Source organism: Culex quinquefasciatus, chromosome 1 (genome assembly GCF_015732765.1).
Source record: "Culex quinquefasciatus strain JHB chromosome 1, VPISU_Cqui_1.0_pri_paternal, whole genome shotgun sequence".
Lineage (NCBI taxonomy): Eukaryota > Metazoa > Arthropoda > Insecta > Diptera > Culicidae > Culex > Culex quinquefasciatus.
Window position 1 is genome coordinate 126113553 of NC_051861.1, and position 27499 is coordinate 126141051.

Consider the following 27499-nt stretch of genomic DNA (forward strand, 5'->3'; position numbering starts at 1 on the left):
TGGCAAAAAAAGAGCGAGCCGCTCAAAGAGCCGGTTCACAAAAAAGAGCGAACGAGCCATGGCTCACAAACAAAAGAACCGCGGTTCTTTCTTGAACACCGGTTTTTTTTTTAAAGGAACCTTTTCAGGATGGAAAAATGTAACTTTCTCATCAATATTCATTGAAGGACTCTAAATAGCATTTTATATGACAATATTTGAACATATCGAGAAATTAAAAGTGAGAGTGTGTGCGTGCAACATGGAGTTAAACTTTTCGAAGTGCTATGGAAAACTTCACAGCAACTTCACAGAAAGTTTAACTCCATGTTGCAGATTTGACAGCTCGATAAGTTTTCTAACCCAAAATACTCTAAAAGTGAATGATTTTCAAAAACAAAATAAAAAACTTTTCATCACACAACTGATCATAAAGGTACATCAAATTGTTACCCGAACACAAACTTGTGGAATTCAAAATACTTAGCTTGGAAAATTTTACCAAAAGCTCACACGATTCTAGAAAAAAAATAAATGAAATCATTTTGCCCGATAAAACTTTTGGATTTATAGAATTTATCGATCAAAATACAATAAAATTAAATATCAGGATTTGTTTAATTGTATGGTTTTCACGCGAATTATCTCGTCTTTAGTTTTTTTCATATATTTTTTAAAAGTTAAATTAAAAATCCTAAAAAATCACACCATTCTTTTCATACATTTTTTGAAAAAGAGCGAAAGAACCGTTCAAAGGAGCAGCTCATTTTAATGAGCGAGCGAAAATGAGCGGCTCCGAAAAAGACCGGGTTTGCCCACCTCTATCACTGTATTTTTTTACATTAAATCTTATGGAATAAAATAAACATTTAACGACACAAAAGCTAATATAAACATATTCGTCTAGTAATCCGATCAAAACATTTAGCTTTTTAACACTTGGGTCGGTGTGGCCATTCAGTGAAACCACACCGATTCTGATGTCAAAAAGGTAAATATTTTGCTCGGATTAGGGGAAATATACCCTTTCTAATCAAACACCTATCTTCGTCATATAAAGAGTTTGATACTCGATTAAAGCTCCAAAAATACTATTTAGGCTATAAACTTACCAACAACAGCATCGCCTCAAGTAAGCACGCAAATTTATGCCATTTGCTGACCAAAAAGATCAAATTAAATGCACTTTTGATCATAATTTCTATTTTGTGAGACCATTTCTCGTCATTTTGGTGGCTCACACATCCACGCGCAAGATGAGAGGTTAACTGCTTAACGAAAGTCGCCATCAATATCTTTTCACTTGCGCTAACGTTTTCAAAGCGCTTGAGATATAAACTTGCTTCAAACCTGAGTCGGGCGGAGAAGAATACACCTAGTTGTCAGTGTCAGCCACTTGCGAACTGTCAGTGAGAGCCGCCTTCAATTTTTGTTACTGTTTTTATTTGGTTAGAGCAGTATTGTATTTGTTAGGAAAATAAGTTTAAAAAAGTTTTTAAATTTGCAAATGTTTTTTCGGACTGAGACAATTCAGGCTAAAATAAAATAATTAACTTTATTTATTTTTCAATTTTTGCTTATTTTTGATAAGATTTAGTTTAAAACATGTATTCATGAGATATATTTCCAATATGACCATAAATCAATCAATGACCATAAATCATACATGTGCTTAAACTAAGACTTATTAAGTTAGTAGTAGTTAGTCAATGTATTTAAATATATAAATCGTTCAGTACAACCAGAGCTGTGGAGGAAGTGAAGAAAAATCTCTGGATGAAAATAGGAACAAAGCGGGAAAAAACGGCGAGCTGGAGGTTGACATGAATAGCGGAACGTTTCTTTTTTTTATGGAAAAAAAATCATCGTAGGTAAAATTTGCCTAAAAATTAAGATCGTTCAATTTAACATAAACCACCGTTTTTCAAACAATCGCTCTGCAAAGCCGGCATCTCGGAAAAATGATCGTGTCACAGCGAATTCACTTCGGGTTTTGCATTTTATTGCAACCAGAAAGTAAAATGACAGAAAACTAAGTCCGGCAGTACCGGCACTCACGGCGGCGTAGTTTCGTCCGCTGTCGGGTTCGGTTCCGGAAAAACAGAAGGATCGCCTTCGACAAGCAGGAAGCAGCAAACAAAATACTGGCCCCTCACGCCTGTGGAGTCACGAAGGAACAAGGCAAGGAGGTACTCTACAGTTCGGCTGAGCTGTGTAGGATCTTCAACGAGTTCAGCACCCAGTTGAAAAGCAGCAAACCCACCCAGATCAATTAAAAGTGATCGGTTTCATCACAGAATAAGACAGAGTCACTACTGCCATTTGATTTTTGGTTCCACTTTGTGGTACATCGCAGGTACATCGCACGCCTTATTGAGCCAAAACATAAAATGACATTTCTTCGGACTGCTCGCTCTGTGTTACTCTGTGGTTTGATGTCCTGCAAGTATGATGTGAAATGACCCTTGCTGTCATTAGTTGAAAAAAATATTTTCATTAGTTTTTATGTCACATTCATGATTTCCGGTCCTACCCTCGTCTCGGCACCGAAGAGGACCAAATAAAAATAAGTTATGAATAAAAAAAAAATCGCGGAGAAAGTTGCATCACATGAGTCATGTACGATCTTGAGCACTATTTTGGAATGAGCTGCAAGAAAATTTGTTTTGTCAAGAAGGGCAGATGACGACTGACTGGAAATTTAAATGGGAAGAGAAATTATCTTGCACAAAAAACAAAAACAACAACAAGAAAATGAATAAGAATAAGAAGACCTCTTCGCTTCTCCCTCCCAGCTTCCAACTACCGGCAACATGTTCTTTTGCCCATTAGGTAGTCACTCACTTGAAAAATAATCCCGAAACATGTAAACAATTAGCAAGCGCCATCAAAAAAACAAACGCGCCAAGTCTTTCGACGTTTCAATTTTGACGACCCATTCCAATCGAAGGCTGAAGAAAACCGAGCGAGAAGCGAAGGCAAAAAAGAACAAAGGGTGGCCACCAACACCACCTGTTGGAGTGAGCATGTGATGCCAGGAAATTTTCTCTATAAATGCTACTTTTCGTGAGCGTTCGCTTAAAATTTCATCAATTTTGGCAGCACTAAGCAGACCCAAAAGAGCGCTGGAAGAAAAAAAAAACTATTCTGAAAATAGGAAAATGGGCGTGGCCCAATTCACTCGACTGATTAGAATGCATTTGGGAAATATTTTTTTCAAATGTGTGTGTGTGTGGTGTGTGTGGTCCAATCCAATACCCGCTAACCGGTAGCGAAATTATGGGAAAGAATAGTTTGTATCAGACTTTGTATATGCCGAATGCTAATACAACTTATCTCAGTCCCGGGTATTAGGTGGTGATAGCCCTCGCGCTGCTTCCAACGACCCGTTTCAGAATGACAGAGCTCCTTGCGGTCCAATTCCGAGGTCGCTGGGCATTGTTCGGCCACGCCTAAACATAGAAGCAAGCATCTGAAGGAAACTCGATCTATATTTAGACTTCCAATCCCGTCAGGCAAATCAGGGATCAGCGCGTATTTAATATGAGAAGATAACATGTTTCAACACGTCCCAGACCACCAATCCAGAGGTGTGAGTTCGAATCCCACCTGATTCATTTTCTTTTTTGTACATATTCAAAGTTCATATTCCTGATTCCAAATTTCAAAGGTACCGGCCGGGATTTGATCCCTGAACCTTCTGCGTGTGAGGCAGAAGCCGTAACCATTAAGCCACGGAGCCGGAATGGGAAATATTTTTTTCAAATGCTTGTAAAAATAAACAGAACTCGTTGGTGTACTTGGTTTTAGTGACTTTCAAGGAACACTCCAGATTATCCAGCATCATTCAAACACGACCGCTTATTAGGCTTAAAATGGGTATGTTTCCCCTACTAGACGAATTGGGGACACTTTCGACCACAAACTTTAAGAAATCGTGAAAAATTACCAGCCCTCTGTCACTGCCGCCATGTTTATGAAACCAAAATATTCGATGACGAACACCAAGAAAACAAAGAAGAAAACGAAGGTGTCTACTGTCAGATTTTGAAAAATAAACAAAGTGGGGGGTGAATAATTGTCGATCCTCGGTCCCCAATTTTCCCGGTCGATTCCGGTTTTCGGAAGAGGTAAAATTTTACTCTGCTTCTCCGGTTGCACCAGCAAGATGGCCGATTCAAGAGCCCCTTGGTTTCCGGCCTCATACACACACGATAAACGTCCGGAAATATGCCCAAGATACACAGGACCACTCGCGTGACCGCTTGAATCAAATTTTGTTATAATGTTATCAAAAAATTATTATTTTTCGATTAAGCGCGCCATTTCCCTATTTTTATGTAAACAATCAAAAGACGCCAATACTACTTCATCCAAAGCTTTGTTTATGATGGGCTCTTCACACATACTAATGCTCAAACTCTATCCAATGCATTGTTTATGGTGGGCTCTTCACACATACTAATGCGTGGGCTCTTCGAGGTTTTGGTGACTGCCAAACGTTCTAGGCATTAACAGTGGTGCCAGGGGGCTGAAAATTACCAAATCTCGTTCTTTTGGATTTAAATCAAGGCTTAGGATGTCTGAAACCGACCTGGGGAACCAGTTTGATAGTGGATATTGATCCATCAAACAAAAAATACAGTACACGATTGCCAGAACTACTTTGGATTATAATGGACCTGTTCCGGTTAACCTGGAACCGGTTCCCGGATGCCTGAAGAACGGCCTAATCTAAGGTCAAGCCGTTGTTCTCTGACCCATCCTGGCCTACCTCCGGAACCGGTTACCGGTGTCTAATTGGGATACCTTATCATCCGACATATCAAACTTCATCAAATTGAATGATATGACAATCTACGGCCAGATTGATGGCCAATTGGCCGCCTGAATTACAGATATTTTTGGAGAATTTTGGGATCATGTTTGAGCTCAAAAACCAAAATTAGGATAACAAAAAAAAAAAATATTCGGGACTTGATTATTCGATTAGAAATTTTGCAGTGGCCTTCAACTAATCGAGTTTGGACTGTATTATCAAAATGATTGTTATCTTCACTAATTTCTCATCAGCTCTACTTTGAAGAAAGAGCACTTCAGAATAAGTAGTAAACCATGTGCGATTATTGATTTTCACGATCATAAAAAAACGCAATTGCCACCCTTATCGTTTAATCAAATTCACAAGAAGGGTCTTACTTTTTTTTTTTTTTTTTTTTTTGGGAGGGTGATCCAGCCGCACATCGTTGATGTCGAAACCTCTAAACTGGGCCCTCGTCCTGTCACGTCCGTCAGTAGTCTTGTCGTACATTACAACTAGAATCAGATCTGCCAATGAATTAGTACACTTCGACCAAATAAACACTGACGCTGTATGGATCTGACCCTAGAATAAATGCACAGTTGTGTGTTATTCATAAGTCCAAAATGTTCAATTATTCATATAAGTCCAAATATTCATTTGCGGATAACTACCTAACTTGAATTGAATACAAGATTTAAAGCAACCTATCCGAAAGCTACTCTTATCTCAAATCCCCGACATTTTAATTATTAACCAAAAAAACGTTTCTTTTAAAACCTGTCTGGCTTCTTTTTAAAAACAAAAAATAACAGTTGATATTTTACAAGTCGTGAATTGAAAAAGAGACGACCATTTGTTCGTCAGAATTCCAGTAGATCCTCGATTCGCAACAATGGTCGATACAATCATAATCCGACAACCGTTAGTTCAACAGATCAACGAATTTAGTCCGATATCATTTCACTATTGATTGATCGAGACTCTATGGAAATTTTGACAAATCAGAATGGTTTTTATACTACTTGAATGAAAATCACCGATTCTGATTGAATTACTAAATTCACTGTTACTAATTTTGTCCCTACACGGAGAAAAAAAGAGTTCCCAAAATCGTGAACAAGCGTTCATGAAACTGAGAACCACGAACAAAGTGTTCAAATTCCATGGTACGTTTTTGAAAATCGTACCATGTAATTGGAACACTTTGTTCGTGGTTCCCAATTTCATGAACGCTTGTTCACGATTTTGGGAACTCTTTTTTCTCCGTGTAAATAACTAAAGGCAAAGTATAAAAAGTTGATATTTATAGTTAAATTCTACAATCACTATTTTTTTAAACCCGCATCCTAACCTGACACCCACATTAAGATAGGGAAAACTCACATATGTAGCGGTTCATTGTACAAATGTGATATTTCCACTATCAGAGAACCTCCTTGTCTCGATGACAGCTTACCGGCCATCGATTAAGCCCTGAGACTACGCCAAAGTGGGTTCTCGCAGCATGAAGTGGTGTCCATGTGTAAAAATGGAAGCTTCAGCAATATACTGAACACTTCGATTTTAATTCCACATCGAATCAAATCATACTCTTTGCCAAACAAGCATCAAACCTATGACACTCATTATGACAAAGCCCAGGGAAATTCACAAGAAGGGTCTTACAAACTGATAACACAGTCGACAACACTTTTTAATGCAACATTTTTTCCCCAAGAAGAGCTTGAAAAAATAAACTCGACAATCAAAATCGATGTTGCATCTGCAAGCAAGTGTGATAATTCATCTGTTAATGATACCACACACACACACACACAGACCGACTGACTCAATTCACTCGATTCGCTGCCTGGCACCAATTAAAATGCAAAGAGTTTACATAAGCTCTCGCGGTGAAAGAAGATCTCGGTCTTCCTCGTCGACGACACCCTGACTCTAGGCTGAGCTTCGCCGCGCTGTGAATAATAGCGAAATGCAAGCTCCGGAGAGCAAGCAAAAGATTCAGCAGTATCCAACATATTATATATAACACAGAGAGAGATGTGCATCATCAGTGCTGCTGCATCAGATTTATGTTTTTTTAGCGCGGGGGAGGATTATTGCACAATGGAAACAAATGTGCGATATTGTGCTGCAAATTTAGGGGAAAACATTTAAAAACCTTTTTGCGATGATCTGAAGAAGTTGATGTTTGATTTCATCCAAGGAGGCCAAACTTTAAAAAGCAAACCCTAGAATCAAGTTGATTCCTATGTTTCTCCCCTTTTCAGTGGTCTTTGCTCTGAACACAAAACCGGTTTTCTAAAAACGATCTCATCGAAAGAGCAAGTGATGACGTTCGCCAACCTGAGCAAGATTTCATTTTTGTTTCGTTTTTTTAAGTTAAACTTTGTTTAAAACAAAATAGTAATTATTATTACAACTAAAATCCCAAAAAATCGCCACGTAGGGCACCCCAGTAGGTCTTGCCTTGCCCGCCCCACACAACCCTCGAAAAAGGGCCGACTCCACCGAGTTCGTGGGGGCTTGTCTGGCCTGCTTCGTTTTGAGAAACCTCGTCGCAGCGGCTGCTGTCTGGAATGAATCGAATTGTTCCACTTACACGGCACACCGCGCGTTCCAGCTCCCCGCAGTGGGACCACTTTCACACCGACGTCGTCGTCGTCGCCTTCATCTTCAGCAACTCCAACTTCTCAGCATCGGCAATCCAAGTTGGCCTTTTTTCCTCTGCCATTTTTTTTCCTTCTTCCCTCAACACTCTGACTAATTTCGCTCACTTAGCAACTCGGACTAAAAACACTCGGGACTTGGCCTGCTCGGATTGATTTCCGCGACTTCGTCGAACGTTTTAGGGAGGCGATTTCTGGCAAATTGCTGACGAGACCAACTCTCTCGTAACTCTTCTTGTTATGGTTTTTTGTGTATAATTATGGGAGGTCCCCCTGGCTGCCCCGTGCACCTTCTTCTGTTTTGGGGTGGGGGTCTTGTCCACCCCCGCGCACCACACCCACACACAATGGCCCCCGAACAACCCCGCGTCGTCTGACAGGAGCGGTTCGATTCTTCAACAACAAAACAACGCCTGGTCAGAAATAGTAGCACAATCCCCCGCGGTGACAGTCTAAAAACAGGAAAATTTGGGTCCAAATCGAACCTACTTAGACGGAATGACGGACACGCGCGCGGCGACAGGAGAAAAGTCGCGACCCCTCCTCGAACGGCAGTTGAAGAAGACTGAAGCGAAGTAGGCCTGGCCGTCGTCGTCGCTCGCAGCTCGCAGCGGCCAAGACGAAAACAACAACACCTTTGCAAGTGAATGAATCGAGTGAACCGAATGAAACTCGGATGAACTGGGAGAGCGGGCGAAAAACAAAACGAGGGGTGTTTGGAGGTGAACTCAGGATTAGGGTGGAATATTCAATGTTGTTCGGAAAATCTCGAGATTTTTGTAAACGAAATACTGGGGACTTTCGTTCCTACCAAACTCCCTGAGTATGTGTGTGGTCTTATCCAGTGATTCTCAACCTTCTTCTAGGCCGGTACCCCCTGCCATGTAAATCAAGTAGGCCCGGTACCTCCGTTGAGAATCGCTGGTCAAATCTAATAACCGCTGGCCGACAGCGAAATTATGGGAAAGTATATTCGGTGGTGGCAGTCCGGGTATAAGGCTTTCTAGTCAGAAATTTACCAATACATTCAAAGTATGTTTACATTACAGCTGGACGATTGTTTGCATCAGGTTTCCTATCTCTTTCTATCAAATGTTTTTTGTCAGGCGACTTCTAGCTGGTTTTTTTGACTGACCGCCCGATATGTCAGCCAACATACTTCGCAGGGCTGTGACAGCTCGAGCTCGATCATTGTTTGCATCAGGACACTGTGACGAGAAGTTCATCATTTTTGAGTTAAATTATATTTTTTTCACTGGGCCTAGAAAGCCTTATTCGGTGGTGGCAGCCCTGTCAAATGACCCCAGTGTTGCGATTTTGAGCGCTCATCCGCTCATGAGCGAGCATTTTTCACTCATTCGTGAGGAGAAGTGCGACGCGAGCTAGCTCACGTTTGCTCGTGCTCGTGTTTGCTCATTTATTTTATGAGCGAAAATGCTCATTGCTCGCGCTCGCGCTCATTTTTGCTCATTGAGCAAAATGAGCGGTATTTTTTTACCTGTAACGGGTAAACGATAATAACTTTTTTTTTCAGCAGAGCTTCGAGGTTGTTTTTTTAAATGGAGGCTTGAATAGGCTAATCTTAATAATATTGGATGAAGTTATTTGTCATATTTTCTGTTTTGAAACTTGTTTTGGAGTCAGAGTTAAGGGGTTTAGGTGTTACATTAAGATCTGTACACAGTAAAAAACCATACAAATATTACATCTGGGAAGTACGTTTTTTATGTTATAAAAATGCGTAATTTTACTTCTGAAAATGTGTAATTTTACCTGTTTTCTGGTGTAATGCAACTTTTTCAGTCTAAATCGAGGTAAAATTATAACATTCAAGAGGTAATATTCAACCTTACCAAATCACACCATCCAAATGTACACTTTTTTTTACTGTGTAGAAATAATTCGATTAATAAAAAAAAGTTGATGATAGAGTGACACGTGAAAGTGAACTATTTAATAATATGTTTTCTTGGTAATACGTTTAGTAAATAATGTTTTTATTCCTGGGCACCTCATCTTGTTTAGTCAATTATTTGTAAATAATTTAGCATGCAATAAATGTCAAATATGTGTCTTAGATAATTTTCACATCAATTATCTTATTTATACAGGCATGCCAGATTTTGAAGATTTTCGGGCACATCACAAAAACGCAAATGAGTTTAACTTGATGGCAAACACATATTTTACAAATCTGCTTTTGGCAAAAGAAGCAAAACATTGTGTTCGTGCAAGACGGTATTTGTGTCCGTTCCATGTGTTTACTTCTGTACCTTTTCGAGAACAATAAACTTATATTCTGCCTCTTCGCGCTCTGACCACCGTCCGAGACGGTTGGCTCAGCAGCCACACAAACGAGTTGTTTTATTCTTTTATTTGAAAGATTCTACGCGCCTGGATCAATTGAAGACACAACGTAGGGAATTCGAAGTCAGCCCCTGGCTGAACACATTGTTATCTTTTTCGTGAGTAATTTATTTAATTAAAAATCATCGAATAACATGGCAAAACAATACGTTTGAGCATTGAGCCTGTGCTCGAAAATCTTCAAATGTGGCATCCCTGTATTTATATGCTGGAGTCGATCCAAATAAATAAATGAGTGCTCACAAGTAAAAACATGTTTTAATATTAAAAAAAAAATCGATGACCATCCTATTTACAGCTTATTTAAGACCTAAAAATTCCGTTCCTTGACAGTTTACTCTAAATTTGAAAGTGAAATAAGCTAAAAAGAGTGTCTGGGATTCTTAGCAAATTAAGACACCTTAATTGCGAGGCAGCCATTTTTCATTTATCGGGAATTTAATCAAAACTAGTTTTCTAAATTATCAAACTCTGAAAAAAATATAGGCTGACAACATTAAAGTTGCATTACTAATTTGATTTTGGTTAACCGCGGTAAATTTTCTTGAAATATTTCGAATTAACAAAAGACCGCGACAGAAGAAATAGCAACATATAAACACGACTCAACACTAGGAAATACTTAAGGAGAAAACAATACACAGTAAAATAACAATTAGTTTTTGAATTCAAACTAGGAGTGAGATCTGAGCTGCTTTGTTGTTTAGTCGTGATGAGACGGAGAAAGCTTCCTGAAGAGGTGTTCAACTAGTTGGGCCAACTGTGGATTTAGTTTAACTACACCCCCTCGCTCAAAAAGGAAACAGTGTCGGTATCGATGAAGTATCGGAGTTTTGGAAATTGTTTCTCCGTGAAAACATCACCCAATACTTGTGAGTTTGTCGTGCAACTCAGAAAACGCTGGCAGTTGATCGGTCGTTTAGGCAGCGATGGTTTCCGGAGAAAAGGGTTTTCATAGGAAGACGACAAATGTTCCGCAAAAAATGGAAAAGAGTGAGAAAAAGTGAACTAGTGATCAAAGTGTGTAGGTGTTACGCTGATTGCCCGGTGTCGCTGTACAGTGTTGCAAACGTCGCTTCATCTTTTTGAGTCTCCCTCTCTTGAGACTTGACTCAACTCGAATTGGAAGAGCAGCAACTTTAAGGATCTTGGTGAGGACTTTCCAATTACATGAAATTTTATTATTTATCATATTTGCATTATATATTATTTAATAATAGCACACTAGATACACCCTACAAAACAGAATACAATCATAAATAGGAGCGTTTGGTACGGTATGTCCACGCATCCTTCCTCCCCTGTAGATTCTTTGAAATGTGATCCGTTCTCAGAATCCTCTCTGCGGTAAACACAACGCAGTAGGGCTGGCCGCTTTAATTTTTGCAATACATTTTCGGGTGTTCTCGGATGTACTGCAATTATTAATATTGACAAGAAAAGTGCTTGGGTCGTAATCTTATCACAAGACTTTCCAGCATGCTTTCATCGGACTGGCTGCGTCTGTGTTAGATTAGATTAGATTAGATTGAAATATTTCGAATTAACAAAAATCCACCAAAGCATTTACCATTACCACATTGATCACACAAAAAAACTGTGGTAGAAAAGTATCCTCCGCAATCCACCGCGATCAATGTTTGATAGTTCGACGCCAACGTATGATTTCATGAAAATTTACCGCGGTTAACCAAAATTAAATTACCAATGCAACTTTGATGAGTTCATGTTCCTTTTTCGCGATGAAATTATCTTCAAAAGTGGCAATCCAATTGGCCTGTGCCAGATTCATCAACAATACTAAAAATCTACCTGATTTGCTGATGAGCGCTCATCGAGCGCGAGCGCATGCGATGAGCATGAGCGAGCACGAGCTACCTGTTAAGTCCTCATGCTCATGAATGAGCGAGCACGGATTCTGGCTCGCTCGCTCATTCGCAACCCTGAATGACCCATACCAGAATAGACAAATCCAGCGAAAGCTCAACGCTGCTTTTTGATGGTGAGAGATTTGACAGCTCCCATACTAAATGTCTCGATTTTGATACTTTTTTGTTAATTTTCTTTTAAAATCAAACATTCAATATTACGACAATTTGAAATATTTGTCTTGATTCAAAAAAATTAAAAATATTGCGCAATTCTCACTAACTTGGACTTCGCACTAAATTATTGCTATCGATCGCACTATTGCGACTTGTCAAACTGGCTTGGGAAATTTTAATTTTCTCAAAAAATGATCAAAGCGAGCCGATGTTGCTCTCCTGTCAAACGCAATTTTAAAGTGCGAATGTCCAGTTTGGTGGAAACTGCGACTGGAAATGTAAATAAACAACTGCTGGTTGCCTAGTTTTTGGAAATTTTGCTGTCAAAAGTGCGAGAGAAAAGTGCGGGCCAAATCCAAGTTACAGTGCAAGGATCAATATTGTTTACGAAAAGATCGGACAATTTTACGAATGTTTCATGTTTTAACATTGAAAATTGGACCATTGATTGCTGAGATATCGACATTAGAAAATGGTGGGTTTTGTGAGACTTAGAAAACTTAAATTTTCCTGTTGCTTTTTCTTAAAGCCGCTGTATCTCAGCAACCAGAGGTCCAATCTTCAATGACTCTTAGACAATTTTATATCAAATTTCCTGAACCTTCAAAAAAAATATGTTCAGAAACGGTCACTCATCATTACAATTTTTAAAAATCGAAAAACTGCAAATATTTCACTAAAATCAAACATACGGTGGCTATATCTTGAAAACGGAGCCTTTCATCAAAAAATCTGTGAAGTGTCGTGATCGGGGACTTTCTTTTATAATAAAAACAGATATTTTGCAATTAACAAACAACACATTCTAGTCTTATTCCACACAAATTAACCACAAAACTGATTTGGATTTGACAATCTTCATTCTCTCTTTCGCCGGCCGCGCGCATCTCCTTGTTTTTTCTCGCTTGTTGTTCTCTCTCGCAGCTCGCTAGCGCGCTCTCGCACTCAATCCGCAATCAGCTAACAAGGCAATATTCATGAAGGTGCGCACTTTTTGCTGCGCTCTAAACTTTTATTAAATTTATGAATTATATCAATCTTATAATACATACTGATTTAATAATTTATTACATATTCAATCCTGCAACCCATAATCCCTACATGAAGTAGTTTTCGATTGCAAATTCAATTTTGCATTTAAAAAAATAGGTCAAAATTTGTTTATGAGTAAAATTTCGATTTTTTTTTTCCAAAAATAACTATTTTTTTCAAAAAATCATAACTCGGCGGCTGATTTTTTGACCATACTTCTCTATGGCTCAAAAGTTGCGGGTTTTGGCCCCTAAAACATATAAAACAAATCTCGAAAAACAAAAAATACGTATTTTAAAAATTGAGTTTTAGTGAAAAAAAAGCCAATCAAAAAATCGGCAAAAAATCCGTGTACCTATTTTTTTCCTCAATAGTCCTCAACAATACCTACAACTTTGCCGAAGACACCAAATTGATCAGAAAATTCATTAAAAAGTTACAGCTGTTTGAATATTTACGTACCTTTTTTGTATGGACAGCTGCCAAAATTGTATGGAGACTTGTATGGGTGAACCAATGACACAAAATAACTAGGGAAGGCCCCCACAAATGTTAAACCAAATCAAAAAATACATTTTGCCGATTTTGAAGAGGAGTGAGCAGGGTACACTCTTTGTAAACCAACTCACATGGGTTATTTCTCGATATCGACCAATTGATAATTAGTAGTTAATCTATGGTTGTACGTCGTCGGTTGTACCCTTCTTGAAGGCGCTGAAGGGTTTTTTGTTCTAAATCGAATATGTCTCAAAATTTATAAAATATAGTAAACTCAAACCCCGTTGGTTTGACACCAACTGTTTTCAAACGAAAGGGGTCACTGTTTAGTTTGACACCACAATCACAGTTCGTCACTTTTTAGTTTGACTTTGTCAAACCAACGGGGTACAAACTAAAAAGTGTCACTCACTCTTGATCGGTAATCATTGATAAATGATGATTTTCATAACTTTACAAGAAATAAGATCGAGGTCTATATACATATATGGTACCACCGACATCTGCTGATACATTTAGGTCATGTTGGTGCATATAATTATTAAATTGATGTTAGTACCGAGCATTTGGGAGTCTGGATCACTTTTCCTAGAAATAGATTGATGTCTAGATTGTTGTCTTCCCCTTGAAAAAGTTTTAAGTATTTCTCCGATATATTCCTCTAAGCTTGAATTAATTATGAAAAGTCGCTCGAGACGTTCACATTGATACAGTCTAAGCAACTTTCTAAAAAACCGTTATATAAGAGCCAGAACGCGGCTTTCAGAGATAATAGAAATTTTTAAAACCTAGATCAAAATGGTTGAAAGCAGCGTTTCTTTAGCAACGCATCAGACTTTCAGGGCATCTTAAAGCTCGTCTTTTTATTTATTCGCTTACTTATTTTTATTGGGTCCAAGTGATTGTGATTGGGTCCTTTGTTACGCAAAGATCAAAATAGAAACTGATAGATCGGATAGAGAACATGAAGGTTTTTTTTTCTTATTTAACTTATTTTTTATTAGGTCACCTTAGGTGCTGGGACCCGGTTAGGACCGAGGATCGGTTTGGTCCAAGCGGAGTTTTGCAGGTCCTAAACCTGCCGATGTATGCGGAGAAAATACCCCACAGCTCAGCCGAACTGTAGAGCACCTCCCCAGCTTCCTCATCCGTGGCTCCACCGTCTCGGGAGGTTCCTTTGTTGCTGCCTACGGATCCTTCAATTTTTCGTCCGGAACTCCGCCCGGCAGCGGAGGGAACTCCGTCGGCGTGACGCCGGAACTGCTAGACGCCTGCTGTCGCCGCCGGATGAAATCTTGGACATTGCACTCGTCCGTCTTGTGGGTACCCTCACAGTTGGTACACCGCTTTGACTCTTTGGCGGTTCTTCAGATTAGTGTATCCCTTGGGAAGACCGCAATGTACAGAGTTTCGTCCACGGTGGACTTTACCTTCCGCTTGATGACATGCACCTTCAGCGCGTCCAGCTTGAGTTCGCTCTTCAGCCTGTCTATCTTTGCCAGAGAAGCAGGTCACCTTGGTTCCAAATCGGGTTAGTTTGTAAATCGGATCGAACTATCGCAGCTTGGTGTTCTTCCGTGGTGTTCTTCACCACCAAAGGAGGTTGCTTTTGTTTACCTGCCGACTGGCCGGATGCTGGAACCACCGGGGCGTCCCCTCCTCCTGCTGGGCTGGCATTGTTGTTGTTTTCCGCTAGCGGGCTGAACTTAAGTTTGTTGTTGAGCAGATTCCGCTCCACCTTTTTTTCTTCTCCGCTTCCGATTCCCGGGGGTGTGATGAAAAGCATCAGCTTCGGAGGACTCCTCCACCTCCATCCGTCAAACACGTCAAGGCACGCATTGGCGATGCCTTCAGACCGTACGCAAACACGTCTGTTTCCGTCAAGCTGATGAACGAAACTCGCAAGCTGTTGTTTATAGTCGCCATTAAATTGATCCACTAAAAGTTAGACAAAATAAGACGACTTTTTAAAAATTCCCAAAAAGATTGGGTTTCTATGGCGTCAAATGGTGATGTAAACGCAGAACTAAGTGGTTGTGAGGAGCGTTGCTCTATCAAAACATATCGAGAAATTAAATAGAGAGATGTGAGCCGGTAACGTGGAGTGAAACTTTCACAGCTGTCATGGAATACTTCACAGAAGCTTGACAGAAAGTTGCACTTTTAATTTCTCGATAGTCGCAGATTTGACAGGTGCAACCCTCGCTCCATGACTACACTAAACGACTATTTACGCATTATGCATCGAGAACGGAACATTACCTCTCTTTGTTATTTTGTTTGCAGCTCAAGAAAGCTGCATCTGATTCCATCGTGTCTGTTTTTTTTTTTCATATTAGGTCCTTTTCGGTACTGGGACTTGGTTAGGACCGAGTCGGCTTTTGTAATTACATTTGACTTATTAATTACAGAGGATCTTGTGTGTAAATGTTAGTGGGAGGGGAGCCGATTACCCGCGGCCTACTCGGGGTTAGTAGGGAAGGGATTGATGTTAAAGACAAGGCGTGGGAAGGGAAGGGGGATTGTGTAGGGGTCTTGGTTGGCTCTGCTGGCCTTTGCGTTTTGCCGCAACTCGGTGTCCAGCTGCTGGGGCGATCTTGCTTTGCTTCCGGTGCAAACCAGAAACGACGGCTTTGTGGGAAGGCGAGTTATACTAACTGAGGGAAAACTATTTGGAAGAAAACTAAATAGACATTTTGGAATCTGAGAGGAACTGATAGATCGGATAGAGAACATCAAGGTCTAGTTGAGATAACGCGTCTCGCATCGGGATTTCTGGTGGTCTTCCTCGGGAACAGTGTCTGTAATGTTGCCATATCATCATTTTGACGTTCAAAGAGCTGTACTCTTAAAAAGCGTTTTTTCAACGGAAATCGAGTGATCGACATTACCTGAAAAAAAAACATTTGTAGTTTTTGTGATATTCTATACGGCTTAAATGGAAAAGAAGCTCAAGTTCCAAATAAAACGGAATAAACTAAGCTTAACGTGTACTGTTTTTCAGTGTTTATTTTTTCTCTCTTTCTCTCCGCGCACGCGTTCTTCTCTCTGGAACCGAAAGAATCCTTACACATACAAGATTTTTAAGAGTAAACCCCACGCGCAGCAGCTTACGCCGTCTTCTGCGTCAGCTCGCGCGCCTTCGCCTTCTCGATCTTGGCGATGCGGGCCATACTCTTGGGGCCGAGGAGGCCACCGCCCCAGTGCTTGCGGATCTCCTCGTACCGGTCGTTGAAGTTGGTCTTGATCGTCTCGACCAGCTTGCCGAGGTTGGCGCGGTCCGAGTTGTCGACCTGGGTGAGCGCGACGCACGTGCACGTCTTGCGGTACACCAGCGTTCCGAGCCGGGACTTGCCCTTGATGATGCAGTACGGGATGCCCATCTTGCGGCACAGGGCCGGCAGGTAGATGACCAGCTGTTAGAATTGGAAGGTGTTAGAATCGAATCTGGAGCAAGAACGTGTCTTACGTGTCTTCGTTGGTTCCATCAGACAAATAAAGTCAACGTGAAAGGGGTATCTTCAGGAGCGAGCGTGCTCGCTTCAGTTGAAGAAATTCTTATCATCACTTGGAACCAACACGACAAGACTTGAGGAATGCCGAGACTCACCTCAATGGGGTCGACGTCGTGCGAGATGACCACGAGCTGGGCCTTCTTCTGCTCGACTAGCTTGACCACGGTGTTGGCACCCTGGCGCAGCTGGTTCGTCTTCTTGGCCGGGGGGGCCTCCTTGCCGGCGGCCTTCGCCTCGGCCTTGGCCTTCAGGCGCTGGATCTTGGCGATCGGGTTCTCCGGGCGGTACTTCTCGAGCAGCTTGAACAGCTGCTGGGCGGTGTGCTTGTCCAGAGCCTGCGAGAACTGGTTGATTGGCGGCGGGATCTTGAGGCGCTTCTGCAGCACCGCCTTGTGGCGCTGGATGCGGATGTACTTGGGCCAGCGCACGAACCGGGACAGGTCGCGCTTGGGCTGCACATTCTGGCCTGGAAGGTTAGGAAAAAAATAAGTTTATTAGACTCGATTTCTTTAAAACAGCAAGAAAATTTCAATTCTAACGAGAGTTCCATCAGACAAAAAAGTCAACGTGAAGGGATTTTCTTCAAGAGAGCAAGTTGCTCTTCAGTTGAAGAAATTCTTATCATCATTTGGAACTCACATTTTGAGAATAGTTGATGCTCGACTTTTTCAACAGGATAAGGGAAAATCTCCACGGTGCCCTCAGGTAAGGTTCGCTCGGAGTTGGACTTTTTTTTTTGGGAAATTGGATGGTCTGATTCTATATCAGCCTAGTTCCTTCTAAACTCACAAACCTCTAGGATCTTGTGGTAAGCATTTCGCTTACCAATCTAAAGGACGGGGGATCGAACCCCACCGTGTGAGCTCATGCTTTTGTACCATTTCAGAATTCAACGAGTCCAATACTTTTTTTTCGGGAGCAGGTGGGAATCGAATCAAGGACACTTTGCTTACGAAGCGAACATCGTAAACATTCGGCCACGTTTGCTCCTCTTCTTTAATCACGTTACACAAAATTTGAGATGTTTAGGCCTCCTTTTTCTCTCTCTTCGAAAAAAAAAAACAAGGTTGTTAGTCGATGATCTCATCGTCGATAATGGACGATAACTCATTTTTTAAATCTTTCTAAAATAGTTTAATTCAACTATATTATGTTGAATTCTCAATCCTTTCAATAAGAATATATTTTTAGAAAATGTTGTAAGTTTTAAAATATAAATTAGTGCTCAAAATTGTTCACAAAATACCGTATTTTTCGAAAATACTCAAATTTTCATAACTCGCAATGTGCGTATCAAACGAAGCGAAATGTTGTATGTTTTTTCGCTTTATTTAAGTATTTTTTAAAAAATACTTAAATTTTCACAAAATACCGTACACAGTCCAGACTCGATTATCCGAAGGCCTCGGAAAAATTTCACTTCGCATAATCGAAACTTCGGATAATCGAATCACGAAAAAAAATGTTTTCACGTTGTCTATTTTTTTATTGTCTAGCTTAGATATGACCCCTAAACTACGCTAAAATGATTTTGAATTTTTAAATCCAAGATGGCGGCCAAAATGGCGATGGTGCAATGTTGAAAAATGCATTGTTTTAAATAGGCAATAAACAACTCAAATTTGACTAAAATGGGGTCAGAGAACTAAAATTTTACATAAAAAAAAACAAGAAAGTGAAAAAAATGCGAAAACAACTTTTTTTTGTTCGGGATTCGATTATCCGAAGTCCCATACAAACCTTCGGATAATCCAAACTTCGGATAATCGAGTTTGGACTGTGTTTTCGAAAGTACTCAAATTTTTATAATTTGCAATATGGGTATTAAACGAAGCGAAATTATGTATGCTTTGTTTTTTATAAGTTTTTTTTTTTTTAATTTTTTTAATTGTAAATTTTTTAATTTACATACATTCAAATTCTCAAACATCATACACAATTTTGCGTCGTTCGATACCCATATTGCACATGTAAAAAAAAAGAATTTACGAAAAAAATACGGTATTTTGAGAAAATTTTAGTATTTTACAAAAAAAAATCTGATAATGTGTAAAAGCAAACAAAATGTCTCTTTGTTTGATACAATTTTTGAAACTTTGAGTATTTTCGAGAATTACGGTAATTTATGAAAATTTGTATATTTTACAAAAAAAAAGCTTAAATAAAGTGAAAAAGCATTAAAAATTTCGCTTTGTTTGATACCTATATTGCATATCATGAAAATTGGAGTATTTTCGAAAAAAATACGACAATTTGTGAAAATTTTAGTATTTAAAAAAAAATACTCTAATAAAGTGACAAAGCAAAATTTTGCTTCGTTTGAAACCCATTTTGCAGATTATGAAACGCTCAACCAAACCACAAGATTATGAAAGTTTGGGTATTTTCGAAAAAAATACGGTATTTTGTGAACAATTTTGAGTACGTATTTTAACATGAAACTTACAAGATTTTCAAAAATATATTCTTAGTGAAAGCATTGAAAATTTAGCATGATATGGTTAAATTAATCGATTTTAGAAATATTTTAAAAATGAGTTATCGTCCATTATCGACGATAGATTATCGTTATCGTTAATTTTATTTTATATTTAAACTAAAGTGATTTAGAATTAGGGGGTTAAGCTTTTTATCGTTGAAGTTGGTGAAAAAATCTTTTCATACAAAAACGTCATCTTTAAATCGTTAATACCTCTTCAGGTTTAACTCGGATCGTTTTGCGGTCTTCGACAAAGACCTTTTGGCGAAATTTCGGAATTTTTGCTTTTCCTCACACATTTTTTCGAATTTTCCCATACAAACTTCAACGTAAAAAAGCGACTCTTAACCCTTAACCGATTCAGCTCAAAATTGGAACAGTTACTTATTTTTTTCCAATCTCTAAAGAATTTAAGAAAAAATCTTGCCACCCTAATGAAACATTGTTTTTCAAACAAGAGGTCGAATGTACAAAAGGTCGAATGTACACAAGTTTAAATTGACATAAGTGAATATGGTAAGAGAGTCGAATTAAAAAAAAAAAAATGAAATTGACAAATAACATTTTTTTTTTTCAGATTGATCGAGAACCGATAAAAAAACAGCTTTGTTTAGCTTGTGACCTTTTGAAAACTATCCCGAGAAAATATCCGATAAACAAAAGGTCGAATGTACAAAAGTTAAATATTGAGGTTGAAATAGTAAAAAAGTCGAATGAAAAAAAGCGCAAATGAAAAAAATGCCTGATGTTCGAATGTACTAAAGTTCAAATAAGACAAAAGATCGAACGGAAAAAGGTTAAACGGAAAAAATGGTTGAACAGGTCGAATGGACTTAACCTCAAATGAAATGGAAAAAAAGATCAAGGGTTAAAAAATGTAAAAGTCGAAATGAAAAAATCCTTGACAAAAGGTCGAATGAACCAATGCTTATATTGACAAAAGTTTAAATGAAAAAGTTTTCAAATTATAAAACAAACAAATGATCGAACTGACGATTGGTCGAATTTACAATAGTTCAAATTTGCAAAAGTTTTTTTTTTATTATTAAATCGAAGGATCGAAAATGATAAAAGATCGATTGGACAAAAGGTTAAAATTTAATGGTCATTTAACTTGACAAAAGGTTATATAAACTACAATTCAAATTAAAAAAAGGGTTCGGATGAACAAAAGGTCGAATAAACAAGAGGTCGAATGTACTAAAGTTCCAATTGAGTTTATAAAAAATCGAACGAACGAATGATCGAAGAAACAATAAAAAGCTCAACAACTCGGTGTACCACGAAAGCTACACCATTGTTCGCGCGGACCGTAACTCACCGGATGCTGCTCGAGGGGGAGGAGTTGCACTGCTGGTGCGTAACGGGATAAAGTACTCCAAGCTCGAAACTTCGACCCGGGCAATCGAGTCCGTTGGGGTCACGATCAATGTGGATCCCGCACCAGTGAACATCGTTGCTGTTTACTACCCTGGCTCGACCCGCAGGGCAACGCTTTGTCAGTTCCGACGCGAAATACGGCAGCTCAGCAGCATCGATGGGTCAGTCTTCCTGGTGGGTGACCTGAACGCGCGACATAGGATGTGGAACTGTGCCAGGGCCAACAAAGCAGGACAAATCTTGCACCAAGAGTACGAGTCCAAGGACATCTACATACACGCTCCGGATACTCCCACCCGCTGCCCCGCTGGACGAGGGAGGCCTTCCACGTTGGACCTGGTCATCTCAAACAACCTAGTGCAGATGTCGAAGCCGATAACGCACGTCGAACTGTCGTCGGACCATCTGCCAGTCACTTTTACGATCGACGCTGACGTTCCAGTCGCCCCGGCTGGAAGACTCGTCCGATGCTTCGACAGAGCGAACTGGAGTACGTTTGCTCGCTCGATCGAGCGGGAGGTCGACCTTAACGCAAGCTGGATCAACGATTTGGATCGCTCGGAGAAAATCGACGACGCCATCGACAAGTTCACCGCCATCCTCAAAGCAGCTGAGGAATCCGCTGTCCCTTCACGTAGGATCCTACCTCAGAAGAAAGACATTCCCGACGAGCTGAAGCTGCTAATCCGGCTGAGGAACGTACGGCGTAGGCAGTTCATCCGAAGACATGACCCGCTCATCGGAGCGGTGGTGACCCACCTGAACAACGTCATCAGCACCAAAAGCGCCGAACACCGCTACAAAAACTTTGGCTCCTTACTAAGGACGCTGGACAACGGCAGCAACAAGTTCTGGAAGCTCACCCGCAACCTCCGGAACACGGTCAAGTACAGTCCTCCGCTGAACGTCAACGGAGACCTCGTAGCGAGCCCTTCAGCGAAAGCCGAAGCGCTCGCTAGTGCATTCGCCGCTGCCCACAACAACGAGCAACCAGGTGATCCCGAAACATCGGCTGCTGTGGAGAACGCGCTTGGCCACATCCGAGCGACAACTCCTCCCGTGCCTCCGGCCGCCCTTGTCAAGCCGAAAGAGGTCAAGGCGATCATCCGCACGCTCAAAAACCGGAAGTCTCCTGGGCAAGACGGAATCCGGAATACGTGCCTCAAGCAGCTGCCAAGAAAAGGGTTGGTCGTCCTGACCAAAATCTTCAACGCTTGCCTGGCCTTGGGCTACTTTCCGGCCGGCTGGAAACACGCGAGTGTGATCGCCATCCCAAAGGCGAACAAGGATATAACCAATCCAGGTAACTACCGCCCGATCAGCCTTTTGAGCAGCCTGAGCAAACTCCTGGAACGGGTGATCCTCGTCCGGATAAACCGTCACCTGGAGACGGAGCAACTCATTCCACACGAGCAGTTCGGCTTCAAGCCGGGGCACTCAACGGTGCACCAACTCGCCCGTATCTCGGAGATGGTGAAGCGCGGTTTCCTGGCGGGAAGTCGACCGGCATGATCCTTCTCGACGTCGAAAAGGCCTACGACTCCGTGTGGCAGGACGCCGTGGTCTACAAGCTCTTCCGCTCGAACCTCCAGCCGTTCCTGGTCAAGATCGTCGAGTCGTTCCTGACAAATCGGTCGTTTACGGTGACGGTGAATGGCGAGCGTTCTTCCGTCCACAACATCCCCTTCGGCGTGCCCCAAGGATCAGTGCTGAGCCCGACTCTCTACAACATCCTCACCTCCGACGTGCCGATGATCGATGGAGTGTCGTACGCATTCTTTGCGGATGACACTGCATACTTGGCATCGGACAAGGACCCGAAGATCGTCGTCACCCACCTACAAGCGGCACAGAACAACCTCGAGGAGTTTCAGCGGAAGTGGCGCATCAAGCTGAACGCTGGGAAAACCCAGTCCATCTTCTTCACCAGGAGGCGTGCTGCTCGGCACCTTCCCCGCAGATCGATCAGCGTCAACGGCCAGCCTGCAACGTGGGACGACGAAGTCACGTACCTGGGAGTGGTGCATGACAAGAAGCTAAAGTACGACAAGCACGTGAACTACATCATCGGGAAGGTGGATCGGTCCACCAAAGCGCTCTACTCCCTGCTGAATCGGCGGTCGAAGCTGAGCATCAAGAACAAGTCGCTAGTGGTCAAGTGCATCATCCGTCCAATGCTGACCTACGCTGCTGCGGTCTGGGGCAACTGCGCCAAATCGCACCGTAAGCGACTCCAGGTGAAGCAGAATAAGCTGCTCAAGATGGTGCACAACCTGGACCCGTGGTACCCGACCGACGACCTACACAAGCTGGCCGGCGTCGACACCGTCGACGCAAGCATTGAAAGGGCAACGAGAACCTTCAGGACTTCGTGTGGAATGTCAACGAATCCGCTCATCGAAGCACTCCTCCGCCAACAACTGTGATATTAGTTTTTAAGCCAAACATAGATCTAGGGTTTTTTCTCAAAAAACATTTTCCCTAAAAGAACACCCAGTTAGCAAAATCTAAACGTAGAAATATGTATCCTCCCTGCAAAGGCTTATGAATTGATCTCAGTTGAAAGGTTCTCCAAATCTCTGAATTGCAAATGTAACATCCTGGAGCAGAACAGTTAAATTCTAATAAAAACACTATTGAAAATTGAAACAATAAAAAGCGGATATTAAGAAAAAGTAATCGAACGGACAAAACATTAAATTGCCAAAAGTTCAAGTGAACAAAAGGCCGAATAAACAAAAAAAAAATGACAAAAGATCGAATGTAAAAAAAAAATGTTCAAAGTGACAAAATTTTTAATAAACTGATGATGGAATGGAGAAAAGGCCAAGAGACAAAAGATTGAATTCAAAAAAGGTCGAACAGAAGAATGATCGACAAAAGGTCTTATGGATCAATGTTTAAATTTACATTTTTTTTTATTTTTTTTTTATATAAACTGAGAAAATAAAAAAAACTCAAATATTACAATAAAATAACAAACCTTTTGAACTTTTTTAAGCTCAACAATGTAAATGAGCCAAAGTGGATTTGGAAACAAGCAGTCTATCCCGCTTATGTTCAATGTAAACATTCACTGGCGTGAGCAGGATAGACTGCTTTACAACTTTATGCTCATTTTTCAACCTGTTTCCTTCGACATTTTGGGCATTCGACCACTCGTCCTTAAACCTTTTCTCGTAGATTAACACTTTTTTGGATTTTGTTTTCAATCCATTTCTAAAAATCATAGGGGAATTATGCCTATTTTCAGCCTATTTAGCGGCGACTCTTGATTTCTTTAAGAATTTCTCAGCTATTCTCAATTAAATCATCAAGTTTCTATGTTTATTGGAAAGAGCAACTCTTCCTCAACATTTTAATATAAAATAATATGAACTGCAGTTATTTAATCTATTTTTAAAATCATTTTTATTTCACTTCATCAAATTTGTATATTCAGCCTAATCAGCCTATTATAATCACTCCCAGATACCTATTCTAATCAACGCCTTTTGAGCACCACTACAAAGAAAATCTGCATGAAAGCTCTAATCTCGAATTGCAAAGGGCCTGTGAAAACTGAGACAGTTTTAAAATTTGTTTTCAAAATGACCGTTATTTTGGAAATAATAAACGCTGTATTTTTTTCAAAATCAAGCAGCGTAATTTTAATAGAACTGCAATCTGGGCTAAATAGGGACAAAACTTACTAGATTTTATTGCAATTTAATACATATAACAAAAAGAGCATGAAAATATATCCAAATACATACTATAACAGCGAATATTCAGAAAATCAATTCAAAAGGTCCATATCGAAGGATTCCGATCTTTTTGAACAGCTGAAGTCGGACACAGCCGCAGCACTTAAAACAATGAATGAATCGTTCCAACCACTTGTTCGAAAATAACACCTTAATACCCATGTTCAAGAAAAGATTGAATATCCTGTACAAAATTTTATTATTTTATAAGTGCTTGGGAGTTAACTGTCATAATTGTGTCATGTAATTTTCTGACAATTTTGAGTTTTTGGCATTTTTATGTTTAGTTCAACGTATACTTAAAGAAAAAGAGATAAAATCTAGTACTTTATTCGCAAACCCATTAAAACCAACATCAAGTCTGTTAAATCGTTTTAATTCTACGCAAAATTGTCCCACCAAGTATTTTTTTTTTCGCGAAATCATCGGCTTTACGAAGTTGATTCTGATTCTGCTGGTGGTGTAGGTTCTGGGGCCGCCTCCAGGCGGGTTAGTCTTAAGGAACACCAGTTTCAACCCCGGTGCAGCAATGCACTTAGTTGCTGGTTCTGTTAGTGGCGTAGGATCCGGGACCGCCTCCGGGCGGGTTGGTCTCGAGAAACATCGCGTTGTCCTCCGGTGCAGCGAATGCACGCATGCTGCTGGTTCTGCTAGTGGCGTAGGCACTGGGGCCGCCTCCGGGTGGGTTTTTCTCGAGGAACGTCTTGTTCCCCTCCGGTGCAACGAATGCACTCACTTTGCTGATTCAGCTGGTGGAGTATGCTGGTCCGAGGCCGCCTCCAAGCGGATTGTTCTCGAGGAACGTCGCGTTCTCCTCCAAAGCGCCGATGTCGTCATGTGGGCCGGCAGTCACTGGTTGTTTTTTGTTATTCCGGAGGTCAAGTGGTAGAGTTGCTTGGAATAAACAACGCTGACGAGGATTGTTGTCCTGGTTGCTTTCACAGCCCGGAATGGACAAATCCGGAGGGATTTCTTTGGGTTCTGAAACAAAAGATTTAAAAAAATTATTATTTGCTGCAAAATTACCTTTTTTTAACTCACCAGAAATAAAAAAAACAACACGCCACGACAATTTTCACAATGTTGACACTGCTGAACTGTCAACCAATTTTACAAAGGGTCTAATCAGTTTTCAAGTTGAAAATGACGCATGAGTTGCCAGATTCGTGGCAAACTTGGGTTGCATGGGAGGAAAAGATTTAGGAGTCATAGAAAAACAAGAAAAAAAATGTGTTCTCGTTTGGCAACACTGCAAATATGTTAGTGTTTGTGTCAGCTTGAAAGAATGCCGAAGTTCGATGAAAATACAATTGCAGCTGGTGTTTTTGAATATTTTTTAAAGTGAATTTTCTTACTAAAAACTAACATTTTCATGAAAAAAGATATTTCAGTGTAAATGTGGAAATGATTCTGTAGACGTTAGCGTCGAAAAAAGTTGTGAAGTGTGTTAAAATAAGTGAGAAATAATGAAAACAAAATGATGTGTTCCAAAAGACTGTGCTTAAGCGATCAAAAGTTATTTTCAAACCTGCCTAATCGATGCTTTCCAGACAAAGGAAAAATCGATCAAAATCATGTTTTTCGCTAATTTTAGTTAAACTAGCTTACTTTTGGGTCTGAAACATTTACCAGACTGCGTGCTTACTCGTCTATGATCGTTTGGTTGGTATATTACAGTGAAAACACAATTTTTGAAGCTTTAATCGAGCAACAAACTCTCCATATGGCGAAGATAGGTGTTTGATTAGAATACATATATTTCCCCTAATTGTTATCATTTCAATCATCTAAAAATAAAAAAAAAACCAAGAATAGATTGTTTAAAAAAAAACTTTGATAAAGTTTTTACCATTTCTTAAAAAATATCCAGATTTTAAACAAAAACTCATTTTACCCCGATTGGCCCTCCAAAACAACACAAACGTGACGTTCCCAAAGGGGGCACGGAGAAGCACGTTTGACTTGCAAACAAAACCCTCCTCACAGTTGCACTTCCGGGGCTCGTTTCGCCGACCCACACTGTACTCACCGATTCCGTAGTTCTTGGTGCGCTTCTCGAACAGCGGGTTGACCACCTTCTTAACCTCGACCTTCTTGACGGCGAGCGGGGCCGCGGCCACCTTCTTGCCGGCGACCTTCTTCTTGGTTGGCTAAAATGATTCGAGACCAAGAAATGCTCACACATTAGAATCCCGCAGTCGAATCGAAGAAAATCACCGATCGGAACATCCGCGCCCCACAGCACACCGGAACCGGATTCCGCAAATCCGTTTGCCCAGAAACACACCGCAGTCAAAACATCGTTGTTTGCAACTGTCACCCCGCCTACTGCCGTTGCTGTCAAACACACTCGCAAGTTCCACACACTCGCTCGAAATCCAACTGTTTTTCCGCCGTTTTTGGCCACTTTCCCACAGGAAGCCCCCACAGCTCCCCACACCACCGGTTCCGCCGGGCGCGGGCGCTTCGTTCCGACTCGGTTTCGGTCCCCGCGGACCACTATTTACCTTCTTGTTGACCATTTTCGACGGCTGCCGATGCGGAGTTAGATCTTGTGTTTCGTGAAACCAAGATGGAAAAGAGCCCGTCGTGACGTCACGTCCTCCGAGGCCAGTTTTGCCAACCTGACGGCGTTGAAAGCTGAAAGAGCGTTTGACAGGTGGCGGGCGAAATGCGACCGGGGGGGTTTGCGCACAGGAAAGAAGTTGGAATTGGGTCCTAAAATTAAGCTTAATTTTGGGATATCGAGAAATTAAAAGTGCAACATGGAGTTAAACTTTCTGTCAAGCTGCTGTGAAGTTTACCATGACAGCTGCGAAAGTTTCACTCCATGTTACCGGCTCACATCTCTCTTTTTAATTTCTCGATTATTGTTCACAACGATAAAGCTTATTTTTCTGAGTATTGTACCCTTTGAACGACCGCAAAGGATTTAAAATGGATTTTTAATTCATTTTTTTAAAATTAACTACACGGTCCTTCTTG

The 27499-nt window shown here is 40.7% G+C and overlaps 2 protein-coding genes across 3 annotated transcripts in view; both read right to left on the reverse strand.

Annotated features, from left to right (window-relative positions):
* LOC6035139 (active breakpoint cluster region-related protein) overlaps window positions 1–8028 on the reverse strand; it is a 112792-nt gene extending 104764 nt beyond the window's left edge. The window contains exon 1 of one of the 2 annotated variants that reach the window (XM_038248159.1): window positions 7386–8028. The gene's annotated coding sequence lies outside the window, so the exon portion shown is untranslated. The remainder of the gene's footprint in view (window positions 1–7385) is intronic. The other variant, XM_038248158.1, reaches the window with a different exon arrangement.
* Window positions 8029–16372: 8344 nt separating this feature from the next.
* Window positions 16373–27149, reverse strand: LOC6035135 (60S ribosomal protein L7a). The gene is made up of 4 exons (XM_038253453.1): window positions 27022–27149; window positions 26544–26664; window positions 17005–17375; window positions 16373–16810 (listed from the first exon to the last, which is right to left on the reverse strand). Exons 1-4 carry the CDS (start codon window positions 27034–27036, stop codon window positions 16505–16507), a joined length of 813 nt encoding a protein of 270 aa, XP_038109381.1. The 5' UTR covers window positions 27037–27149; the 3' UTR covers window positions 16373–16504.
* Window positions 27150–27499: the final 350 nt, after the last annotated feature.

Excerpts from the sequence above, each read along its gene's own strand:
- LOC6035135 (XM_038253453.1), bottom strand. Across the intron at positions 17,376-26,543 it reads CACCAAGAACTACGGAATCG|GCCAGAATGTGCAGCCCAAG; the intron begins GTGAGTACAGTG and ends CTAACCTTCCAG. Across the intron at positions 16,811-17,004 it reads ACGACGTCGACCCCATTGAG|CTGGTCATCTACCTGCCGGC; the intron begins GTGAGTCTCGGC and ends CAATTCTAACAG.